The sequence below is a fragment of the Neltuma alba genome, unplaced genomic scaffold (genome assembly GCF_004799145.2).
Source record: "Neltuma alba isolate B1F8T4 unplaced genomic scaffold, ASM479914v2 tig00012214_pilon, whole genome shotgun sequence".
NCBI lineage: Eukaryota > Viridiplantae > Streptophyta > Magnoliopsida > Fabales > Fabaceae > Neltuma > Neltuma alba.
The window spans coordinates 72,265-85,682 of NW_021636749.1; the positions used below are offsets into that span (position 1 = coordinate 72,265).

At 29.1% G+C, this 13,418-nt stretch overlaps 1 protein-coding gene across 1 annotated transcript; it reads right to left on the reverse strand.

The window, feature by feature from the left end:
* Positions 1 to 1,167: 1,167 nt before the first annotated feature.
* On the reverse strand, positions 1,168 to 1,842 carry LOC114725031 (receptor-like protein EIX1). The gene has a single exon (XM_028911487.1). The coding sequence runs from the start codon at positions 1,840 to 1,842 to the stop codon at positions 1,168 to 1,170; it is 675 nt and encodes a 224-aa protein (XP_028767320.1).
* Positions 1,843 to 13,418: the final 11,576 nt, after the last annotated feature.

The window sequence follows — 13,418 nt, forward strand, 5'->3', positions numbered from 1 at the left end:
CCCAATCCCAAGCTCAGATAAAATTCTTGGGTGAAATATGAGTCGTCATCATCATCTTCATAATGATTAGATGCTTGAGGTGAGGGTGTTTCATCATCAAGGCACTTTTGTCAAGTGGCGCTCCACAAAGATCAAGATTTCCCTCATACTTGTGGCATTAAAACTTTGCAATTGTGTGCCTTTTGGGATATTTCCAGAAAGATGATTGTTTGAAAAGTCTAACACACTCAGGCGATCAATATGAGCCAGACTTTGAGGGATTGGACCTGATAATCTGTTTCTTGACAAATCTAAGAATTCTAATGATCCCAGATTTCCAATCTCAAGAGGAATTTTTCCACTTAATTTATTTCTAGATAGATTCAATGAAACCAATCCCAATAAAGATACAACTTCTTTAGGTATTTCACCAGTGAGAGTATTGCTAGATAGATCAATGCTTTTAAGAAATTGTTCTGGCTTCTTGAACAAGTCATCTTTACCCTTCCACTCAATGTTATGTAGAATTCAAAATCTAAATTGATAATTTGCTTGTCAGATTGACCATACACAAATGATAACCTGCATCAGCTAAGTTGATATGGTCATCATGTGCCAAAGCAGTAAAATTTTGAAGACATGATGGGATTTCATTGGACAAATTGTTATGAGATAGGTCCAAGAGCCGAAGATGGCCTAAGCGACAAAGATGCAAAGGTATTCTGCCATGTAAATTATTCATTCTTAAGCTTAGAATTTGCAATTGTCCAAGGTTTTCTCCAATCCATGAAGGTACTGACCCTAACAACTTATTTTCAGACACATCTAAGAGCAATAACTGGGAGCAATTTGTCAAGAAAAAGGAAGTTCTCCAACTAGGCTGTTGTTTCTTAAATCAAAGCCTCCAATTCGTAAGTCGTCCCATAGAGGTCGGCATCACTCCGGACAAGTTATTATTGCTCAAATCAACAAACTCTAATAAGCTCAAATGGCTCCAACAATCAGGCAGATGCCCCTCTAAATGATTGTTTGATATGTCTAAAATGCCCATGTCTTCATTATCTTCAATTTGATCACAAAGAAGTGGGACCAAATTTGAGAATTTGTTTTTGAAAGATAAAGTGCTGATACTTGTGAAAAATTGATGGAACCGCACCTTCAAAGTTGTTTGATGTCAAAATTATTTGTCTAGTACTGAGCTGCAATGATAATTTGGAATTTCACCAAAAAATTGTTATATGAGATGTTCACGTAATCCGCATCTTTTATCAGTGGCCAAAACCATTCAGGTATGAAACCTGAAAGCCCACAATTAGAAATATCCAATACCTCTAACTCATGTTGATTATGGAGCCAATTAGGAAGATAAGAACCCAACATACAAGAAGCCATTTCCAAATCTTGCAACTGAAATGGGGCAACCCATCTAGTGCTAATTTGTAGCCCTAATGGATTGCCAGACAGTGATAAACTCTTCAAATTAGAGAGCTTGTTGAAATGAGATTCAGTTATCACACCTCGTAAATTGTTCCCATCCAGCTGCAAACTATTCAATTGAGATAGCAATCTGATGCTTTCAGGTACTTCTCCTTTTAATTGATTGTTAGAGAGATCTAGATGTTCCAAAAAGGAGAAAACAGAGAGATCAGTTAACATGCCCTTTATCTGATTGTCAGATAAATCCAACCCCTGTAGGGGATGACTATTGCACCGAGAACTGTTTTGGATGAAACTTGAAAGCTCCCCACTAAAGTTATTGTATGAAAGATATAAGTGCTTCAAAGTGCATATATTCCCCAGTGATGTTGGTATTTCACCATGCAGCTTATTTTGAGAGAGATCAAGAACTTCCACAGAGTTCATTATGTTTCCAAAACCTTGTGGAATAGGACCCTCTAGCAAGTTTCCAAAAGTTGAATCTCATGAAGATTAGGGTAAAGTTAGAAATCCAATGGAATATCGATGATGATGTTAACAATTATAAGAGAAATCAAGCTGGACAGAGAAGTGAGATTGGGATTCAAAGATGTAAAATAATATTATCAGATAAAAGGCTACAATTTATTAAATTAAGCACCTGCAGATTGGAGCTGAAGTTCAGTGCCATTAGTGGCATCAGGTTATTGTAGAAAGGTCAAGGACAATGAGGGAAGAAAGCTGAAAATTGGGAAAATATAAATGAAGATCAGTACTTGAAAGATTACAATATCTTAGATATAGCTCTTGAAGGTTGGAGCTCAAATTGAAGGGCCATCGAAGTGATGATGAGTTCAAGTTATTACCAGAGAGATTAAGGATAACAAGAGAAGAGGAATAATTTGAAGGATAAGAAGTCAAAGAGGATTATGGTATAAGAAATGCCACATGGGTATAAGAAATGCCACATTCACATAGTTGCAAAACTCTAAGTTTTGACAGTTCACCAATCGATTGTAGCCAGAGATGAGAATAGCCAACGTCACTCACAAAACTCAAGTCAAGACTTGATAGCGAGAAGAAAGCTCAGATAGCCACTTTGCATCATGATTGTTCTGCTGATCAAATGTGAGATTAAAATTAGCACCAAGTTGTAGTGTTTGCAGCATGGAAAGATTCCCGAGCTGGAAAGGGATCACTCCACCAAGAGAATTATCTCCAAGATAGAGATGTTGCAGCTTTGAAAGGTTTCCAATCGTCCAAGGGATATCTCCAACCAATATATTGGTACTCAAATCAAGACATACTAAATTTGAAAGCTTTCCCAATTGATAAGGAATAGTGCCAGCAAAACCACAAAAAGAGAGATTGAGATATCGTAACTTGGTAAAGGACTCTATGGACTCTGGGATTTCACTTGCGTAGAAATCATTGCCACTGAGATCCAAATATTCCATATCATGCAATTCACTCAATGAAGTAAGTAATATTAATTTTACTACTCAAAGGAAATGAACTGCGAAGATTAAGGAATTGAATGTGACCTGTTTCATTACTGCAATAAAACTCCTTTCCAGTTGCAGCAGTCTTCATGATCTCCATCTCTCCATGTTGATAACATTCCAGAGTCGTCTTGCACGATTCCTTGTTTGATAAGAGTAAAGCTTTTCTCTCATTCTCTACGCACTTTGCTCCTTCAGCCAAACTGAAACTCGAATGTAACAGAAGCAGCAATGCAAATAACGCATAGAAAAACTTCCAGATAAAGGCCATTATAATGACAGTATCTTCAATTATAGGTTCAGAAGTAGAGAACTAGCAATACATATATAATGCTCAAGAGATGTGGTTGAGGCGTGAGAGAGTGAAAAATGAAAATGAATGTAGGGCCATAGACTTGTCGGCTCTTGTAAATACAAAGTCATCGTTTAGAACACGCTTCAACAATTTTTAGACTTTTATGTAGATACTACCTCTGGTCCTAATTATAAGACCCAGTTGACTTATTTGAGGAGATTAAGGAAGTAAGTTAAGTTAGTTATTTGTAATAAATAAGTGTTGTCATTCCTAAAATATCCTTGCTAATTAAGTGTATTGGCTAGAACTATTATTATTAGAAGGATTATTTTGAAAAAAAATGCATAAATATGAGAGACAAAATGGATTGGGGTCTTATAATTAGGACCAAACAAAAAGTCAAACGGGGTCTTATAATTAGGACCAGAGTAGTAGTATTATAAGAGAGATAAAGCCACAATGTACACAAGAAAATGGAAAATGCTTTCGAAGAAAATTATCAACATTTACAAATTTTGTGGGCTTGCTGATAGCTTGTTTATGGGTTAATTGTGAGGCTATGCTTGAAGGTTGACTTGGAAGACTTTTGTAATGAAGAAAAATCAAAGTCGTCACACATAACTTGTTATTTCAACAACTATGTTGGCTTTCATATGTTATCAAAAAAAATTATTTTTGAGCCAAATGAATTGTATTGTCAATATATAATAATTTATATGTATAATAAGGTAAATAAGTCATATTGTTCATAAATCATAAATAATATGCTTTATCTCTCAAATCATGTATAATATACAAGAAAAAGTGATTAGCTACATACGAAAATAGGTGTTTAATTGGATTTGAAGGGATAGCTCAGATCACGCCATGTGACAAAGAAATGTTCTCAACAGCTTCTGCCGCACAAGAAAAGCAATTATCAAAGAGAAGTGCCCAAAATCAGTAAAACCGTTTTGGAAAAGAAAAGCATATTTATCTTATCATCTATGAAATAAAAAGAACATGCAAACTAAGATTTGAAAATAAATTAAAACAAATCCAGTTCAACTAACGTCAATTGTTTCACAGAAAAGAAAAAAAGGAGGAAAAGTTCCAATGAATAGCTAAAATAACAAAATCTAAATTGAGACCTATATTTTTAACAAATTCTAATCAAACAGGACTAATTAAGGATTTTAAATCTTGTTAAATGATCACATTGCGCTAATTTTCTTCTCTAAAAGCCAATTATTTTCCCCTAGAACCACCTCTACCGTGTGGGGGATAGGGGTGTAAGAACAATTTCAATTGTTCCACCTGATGAAAGACTAAAAGAGGGATTTCTGATGATGAGGAGAGAATTAAGAAGGGGGCAAGAAATTTATAAGATTTAAAAATTCTTAATTAGTAATTAGAAATTGTTTTAAAAACATATGTTGAACCTAAATTTTAATATTTTAATTGAATAATTAATATTTTCTGAAAAATAAATGAATATATAAGTAAAATCTAAGGCTAAGTTTAGATCAAGTTAATTTGGTTCCTTATATCCATTACTCCAATTAAAGTGTGCCACCTGTATAATTTTTTTTTTAATTTCAGCACTTAACCCAAATTTACTCTTAACAATTTGTTACTTTCAGTCCTAAATATAATAATTAGTTGAAAATTTAATTTAATTCTAAATATAAGATCACGATCTATTTTATCTTACATATCTATTCATTTTCCTTTAAAGTAGTGCTTATAATGATTGCACATGATAAAATGTTTTCTTCTTAATGTATATGATTAGTAGGGATATTTTAAGGAAAAAACACTAGTTTATTATAAATAACTAACTTAACTAATCTTTTAATATTGAAAAAATTAATTATCTAACTCTTATTTAAGTACCAGAGGTAGTAGTTTTAGGAATTTAAAAAACAATTAAAAAGACAACTCTACGTGGAGGCTGGGTTGGCCATGAGATGTGCTTGAGGCGTGAGGGAGTGAAAAATGGGTAGTAAGATTTGGAGAATTCGCTGGGGGGCTATAGACTTGCAGACTTTTCTACATACAAAGTTGCCGTTCACAACACGTTTCAATAATTTTTCCTATGTTTAGTACGAGGGAAATGGACTGAAATGAACGGAAAATTTTTTTAATAAGCTCAATTTTATAAATCGAGAAAGTGGGGTTATAAAGTTTGATTAAAAATGTAAAATAAAAGAGTAAAAAAAGTTAATCAAGGCTTTTTAACCTACTTTTTTCAACTTTTAAATCATATTAAAAATTTTTCTCTCTTCCTTTCCCTTCTCCTCATACCAAAACATATGGACATTAAAGAGAGATAAAGCCAAAGTGTGCAAAAATAAATGGATAATGCTTTCAAAGTTATTATCACTATTTACAAATTTATTGGTGCTTGCTGCTAGCTCCTTTATGGGGTTATTTGTGAGGCTATACGCGTGAAGGTTGACTTGGAAGACTTACATAGACATCTCAGAACTACCCTCAGACTTTGTAATTTAAAAAAAAAAAGAAAACAGCTGTCACGCAAAACGTGCTATTTGGACTACTATAGAATTTTTACATTTGTGACAACAAAAATTTTTGGGCCCACTGACTTGTACTATCAATATATATATGACTCCTCCAGTCCTTACTATAGAATTTTACATTTGTGGCAACAAAACTTTTTGCCCAATGACTTGTACTGTCAAATATAATTACTCTTTCAGTTCTTAATATAATACTTATTTAATTAATTTAATTAATTAAAAAAATTATGTAAGTTAGTTAATTATGAGAACTATAACATGTTTTTTCTAAAACAATATCCTCCCTCTCTCACTTATTTGATTATAATTGAGGGAGTATTAGGGATAATTTAAAAAAAATTGATAAATATGAGAAATAATCTTATATTTAGGATCAAAATTAACTTAAGCAATTAAATCTTATATTAAGGATCGGAGGAGTATATATAATGAGGTAAACAAGTCATATTATTCATTACTCACAAATAATATGCCTCATCTCTCAAATCTTGTAGTATAATATATAAGAAATCGTGTTTAATTACATACAAAACAAAGTATTATTATTATTATTATAATATTGGATTTGTGGAGATGGTTTAGATCTCGCCGTGTGATCAACTAAGAAATGTTCTATTGGCAAAAAAAAAAAAAAACTAAGAAAAGAAATGTTCTAAACATATTATCTACCACACAAGAAAAGAAATTATCAAATAATTATAATTAATCAGTGCCCGGGATCGGTAAAAAGGATTTTTTTAAGAAAACAAAAGCATTTATATCTTATCATTTGTGAAATAGAAAGAACATGCGGACTAAAACCAGAAAAAGAAACAGATTCAATTCAAGCAAGGTCGATTGTTCACAAAAAAATGCAATATCTAAGTAAAATCTAAGGATAAAATTAGGAAGAATTTCACTGCACACCTCTATGCCTCTCGAATTAACATCCAAAAAACTCTCGAAGCATTATGTGATTTTACTATACCTCTTGGATCAAATGAAATTAAATTTTATACATGAAAAGGCATTTGTACCCTTACTTTCTTTTTTTGAAAAAAGAGTCACCCATCACCGACTTACAAGAGATATAAGTAAGTTTACAATGAAAATTAGGTAATTTATTAAAGAAAAAATCCTTTAAAAAGATGTTTAAATAAGCCAATTTTTATTTGGGTCATTGAATTTATCAAAACCTCAATCAGATCACGTGAATGAAAGAGGGATTTTAAAATTTTATGAAATAACTCTAATACTCTTTTCATTGAAAACTTATGGAGATGAAGATTTTCTATCATTTCTGCATTGCCTATAAAAATTTGAAAATAACAAGTTCTGATTATAAAATAACAAGTCTGGGATTAAAATTTAACAACACGTTTTTTTATAACAACACACTTTGTTTCAGGTGATAAATAACAATACATTTGAAAATAACAAGTTCTGATTATAAAATAACAAGTCTGGAATTAAAATTTAACAACACATTTTTTTTATAACAACACACTTTGTTTCAGGTGATAATAACAATACATTTGGAAATAACAAGTTCTGATTATAAAATAACAAGTCTGGAATTAAAATTTAACAACACATTTTTTATAACAACACACTTTGTTTCAGGTGATAACAACAATACATTTGGAAATAACAAGTTCTGATTATAAAATAACTAGTTTAGAATTAAAATTTAACGACACCTTTTTTTTTTTATATAACAAACACATTTATTCCAAGTGATAACAACAATACATTTGAAAATAACAAGTTCTGATTATAAAATAAGAAATCTAGAATTAAAATTTAACAACACGTTTTTTTATAACAATTAATTATTTTATACTTTTGAAAAATAAATTATTTGTAACTTATAAAAAGTATTTTTAATCTATTTAATTTGCTAAAAAATAATTTTTATCTCCAATTTATAATCAGACTTGAAGTGTAATTTATTATAGATTAAAAATACTTTTTTATTGTTCAAATTTATAAATAAAATTTAGGGAAAATGACAAACACATTTTTTAATTTTTTTTTTTAAAATTTTAATCTATATATCTATACAACTCATTATAAATCAAACTACTTCTTATAAATTATAAATAGTACAATTTATTGTAGATTAAAAATACTTTTTGATTGCTTAAAATTATAAATGAAATTTATCTCTAATTTATAATTAAAAATACTATTTTATTCTTTAAATATAAAAACTATTTTTAATATTTAAAGAATGAAATAATAAATTATACTATAATATTTAAATACTTAATAATAAATATTAATATTTAACGAATGAAATAATATAAAAATTTATACTATGATTTATAGATTAAAATACTTAATTATAAATGCTTTATAATTGATAAGAAGTACTTTGATTTATAATGAGTTGTATAGATATATAGATTAAAAAGTATTTTTTAGAAAAAATAATATATTAAAATATTTTTATAAGTTATAAATAATTTATTTTCCAAAATCATAATATAAATAATTTTCTAAAAAAACGTGTTGTTAAATTTTAATTCCAGACTTGTTATTTTATAATCAGAACTCGTTATTTCCAAATGTATTTGTTATCACCTGAAACAAAGTGTGTTCTTATAAAAAAAAAACGTGTTGTTAAATTTTAATCCCAGACTTGTTATTTTATAATCAGAATTTGTTATTTTTAAATGTATTGTTGTTATCACCTGCAACAAAATTTGTTGTTATAAAAAAACATATTGTTAAATTTTCATTCCAAATGTGTTATTTTACAATCAGAACTTGTTATTTCTAAATGTATTGTTATCACCTGGAATAAGAGTAAATGAGTTAACTTATATTTTTTTTGGTATCATAATGTTAGCCAAAATTTGTTTGCTTGATGGTCATTCCTAATTTTGGGAAGCATTAGGTTGGGGGATCAAATCCCCCCATCCTCACTTCCCCCCTATTTAAAAAAAAAAAAAACAAAGGAAGGCCGCCGGCAATGGCTGGAACAAGCCACCGGCACCGGAGCTCCAGCAACCGGAGTCCTGCGCCGATGGCCAGATTCCGGCGGCCGGAGCTCCGGCGTCGACGGCCGGATTTCGGAGAGGCAGTGGTGTTCTTTAAAAAAAAAAAATTAAAGAGGGGTATTTTGGTAATTTGACCATGATTTCATAATTGCAAATTGGGACCGAGTCCTTGTGATCAATTTCTCAAATTCAAGGTCCCTGATTGTCATTTTATATATTGGTGGTCTTCATTTGCAATTTTCCCAAGAAATTAACAATAATACATAAGAGAAAAATTTAATTTCACTTTGGCCCAAGGGATTCAATGAAATTTCATAATGTTTTGGGAGCTTTTAGATATTAAATAGGTGCAGAGGATTTATTATAGGGAGAATTACAATCAAGTCCCATATAAGAGAAATAATTATTAAAAAATCCTAATAATAACCTGAGCAACCTATAATGACAAGTCCTACAGTGAAAATGACAATATCTAAGACTTGTTTTTCAATTGTTTTCCATGCTTGGGACCTCATTACAATTTTTTCTTTTATTATATCCATTACTCCAATTACTGTTAACCCTCACCTCACGTGCACACCTGAGTATTTGCCACTGCAGCTCCAAAAAATTCACAATTTCTTAACACAAAATTAAATATATATTATTTTTTTCCCGAACAATCATATTTAGATACATGTATATAATATTATTAAAAATAAAAATAAATATATAATAATTTTAATTTAATTATTCATATGACAAAATAGTTTTTAAATATTTATATTGTTATTTATTTTATAATATTTTATTTCATTCATAAATTATTTTAAATATAATATTAATTTTACATGAAACAAATTTAGAATTTTATATTGTAAATAATTTTTTGCTAATATAATTTATTTTTAAATAACATTGAATAGATAAAATTTAATTATGTATATGTATTATATTGCATTATATTATTTATTTGTTTTTTATTTATTTGGAGAAAACCATTTATAATTAGTAAAAAAATCTAATTAATTGTTCTATACAAAAATTTAAATGATTTGAATAATTAAGTAAACACCCTTCTATGCATGTATCCTAAATAATTTTTTTTCTAAAAAACCTTTGTATGTATGTGCCATTTGTTTTTGTATTGAATGTCAAAATCAATCTATATCTTGATCAAATTTCATTCTGTCCTCATTCAAACTCAAAATTCCCTTCAACATTAGTTTAGTCAATAATCATAAATAGAGGTGTTCAAATAAATCCATTTGTTTATTTTGAATTTTTATCATATATTATATCTTTAATATACGGTGTATATATAATACAATTATTTGTTTGTTATATTAATTTATATAATAAAGTTATTAATATTTTTATCTTACTTATTTAATTAGTATCAACCATCAAGAGAAATTGATTTTAGTGAAAGATGAAACAAGTTTTTTGAGAAATAGTCTTTCCATCCTACCAAGTATGTAATAAATAATAATGAGATGATTGATTTTAGATTTTGTCAATAATGATACCTTTTGACAATCTATATCAATAATGACAAGTTTTGGGGTGCTTACTGATAACTTGTTTATGGGGTAATCGTGGGACTTTTTTTCCTAGGCCAAAAATTGTGGGGCTATACTTGAAGGTTGACTTGAAGACTTTTGTAATCAAGAAAAGAAAAGGTTGTCCCGCATGACATGTTGTTTCAACAAGACTTTTGCATAGACGTTAAGATATTAAAACGACAAAGTAAAAATAGTTGACCGATGACTCTAACTACTATAGGCTTTCACATTGTCACCAGAAAAATTATTTTTTCGGCTAAATGAATTGTATTATCAATATATAATTATGAGTTAAGAGTCAAAAATATCCATAAAAATACACCAAAAGTTTACTTAGTATTATGAATCTTTTTGGGTTCAAAGCTACCAATTCAAGTTTAGAAAGACTTCAATAATGCCAGCACCGTTAAAATTAACTAACGTCCGTTTTTTTGCTTGTGGGACCCATGATTTTTTTAATAAAATTTTCAAAATACCCCTAATTAAAAAAAAAAAGCTAAGGGTAAAAAAATACCCATAAACTTATATAAAAAGTTCACCAAATATCATATAATTTTTATGAAAGTATCATAATACCACAAATCTTGAAGGGCTATTGAATGAAAGTGTGTTAGAAATTATTAGTTATAAAAAAAATTTTGTAATTAAAATAACTTGGGTAAAAGAGTTTAAGCTTCAATGATAAGTAATTAATACCCCCAATCATTTTTTAGCAGATATTATATTATGGATGTTTTTTAAAAATAAGTTGTTTGTATCAACAACCTATGAACTTGTATTTATCCTCTAGTCTATATTACCAAATTTAATAGTTGACATGAAATTTCTTTTACGGTTGTATTGAATTCTTTGAGAAAATTTCAAATCACTCTTGGTCGTGAAACCAATAATATTTTTAATGAAAGTACTAAAATAATCTTAGTTAAACAAAAAAAAAAAATCACATCTCCCTCCAATCTCTCGATGGCCTTCTCATTTCATGTCCCTTCCAAATAGAAAAGTTCACCCTCTTACAAAATGGATTCAGATTCTTTATTTTAATCAAATTTTAGAGCATCCTCATATAATTTTTTTGAGATTTAATTATAATTTTTTTCAAAATTAATAAAAATTTAAAAATATCATATGAATCCTAATTAAAGGACAAAAATGTATTCAGCTAAAAAAAAAGGACAAAAATGTAAGTATTTATTTTTTTAACTTCATTTAACAATTCGCTAAAATTAAAACACTTCGAGATATGTAATAATGATGTTAAAATATAAAACACGATAAGTTACAAAACTATTTAGTTATTAATTTATAATATTTATGTTATTAAAATATTTTCAGCCATGATAATTAATATAATAATTATAACAATTGGTTGGTTTTCATTAAAAAAAAATTGGCTATCAAGAATTTTTTTTATTAAGAATGTTATGAATATTATCAAGAGCAATATTCAATTAAGTTAAATAAATCTTTATATGGATTGAAGCAATCGGGGCGTATGTGATATAACCGTTTAAACAAATATCTTTTGGATGGGAGATATAAGAATGATACAATTTACCCATGCATTTTTATAAAAAGGTCTAGAAATGAGTTTACTATAATTGCTATTTATGTTGATGGCATGAATATTATTAAAACTCCTGAAAAGCTTATAAAAGCTATGAATTGCTTAAAGGAACAATTCAAAATGAAGGACTTGGGAAGAACAAAATTTTATCTTGAATTATAAATTTAATAATTAAGAAATGGGGGGTTTTTTGTATCAAGAAACCTATACAGGAAATGTTTTGAAGCGTTTTTATATAGATAAATCACATCCAATATGTATTCCGATAGTTAGAAGATCTTTGGAGAAAGACAAAGATCCTTTTAGATCTTGAGAAGGTGATAAAGAACTATTTGGTCCAGAAGTACCATATCTTAGTGCAATTAGTGCACTTATGTATCTTACCAGTAACATACGATCTAATACATCATTTGTTATTAACTTACTAGCAAGACATAGTTTGTCTCCAATACGAAGACATTGGGATAGAGTTAAACACATTCTTCAATACCTTAGGGTTACTATGAACATGGGATTATTTTACTCGAATGTACTAAAGATTGACTTTGTTGATTATGTAGATGCTAGATTCTTGTTTGATCCACATATTAGTAGATCACAAACACGTTATTTGTTCACATATGTGGTACAGTCATTTCATGGCGATTTATAAAGCAAACGATATCAACCACATCATCTAATTATGTAGAAATTCTAGCAATATATGAAGCAAGTAGAGAATGTGTATGTTTAAGATCAATAATACATCACATATGAACCACCTGTGGCTTGTCTTCCAGCAAAATGATCTTGACAATTCTATATGAAGATACTGCATGCATTGTGCAACTAAAAAAAGGGTATGTCAAAAGAGATAGGACAAAACATATTTCACCAAAATTCTTCTTCACTCATGACCTTAAAAAAGATGGTGAAATTAACCTCTAGCAAATCCGTTCAAATGAAAATCTAGTAGATTTGTTCACCAAGCTAGTCACTTCTAGCTACGATATTTGAAAAGCTTGTTCATTGTATTGAATGTCATAGATTCAGGGATATCAATTGATGTTACCAAGAAGGGGAGTTAATACACACTGTACTCTTTTTTCCTTACCTATTGTTTTTTCCCACTGGGTTTTCTTAGTAAGATTTTTAATGAGGCAGCATTGAATAGTGTATTAGTAGATGTGTTCTCTTTTTCTTTTGCTAAGTTTTTGTCCCAAAGGGTTTTTCCTGGTTGAAATTTTTTAATGAGGCATATTCTTGTATAACTAACATCCAAAGAGAAGTGTTATGCATGTTATCAAGAGTAGATGTCCATCTCCTCTTCCTCTTCAATTTCATCAACTCTTGCTACTTTTACTAGACATTAATCTTCCACTACTTCATTATTATCCACTATGCCTAATTTTGTAACTCACCCCACACACATGCATGTAGTTTATTGTCTACTACCTATCATTTAAGTACAAGAATAACTTATATGTAAGACTATACTTATAAACAGGACATGTCATTTGTGTTGTGAGACAAGTGAAAGAATACAATATCATTCTCTCATTTTTCTTGTCTATATTTCTTCTCTAATCTATTTTCTTTGTTGGTTGATTTCATAATAAAGACATATTAATAA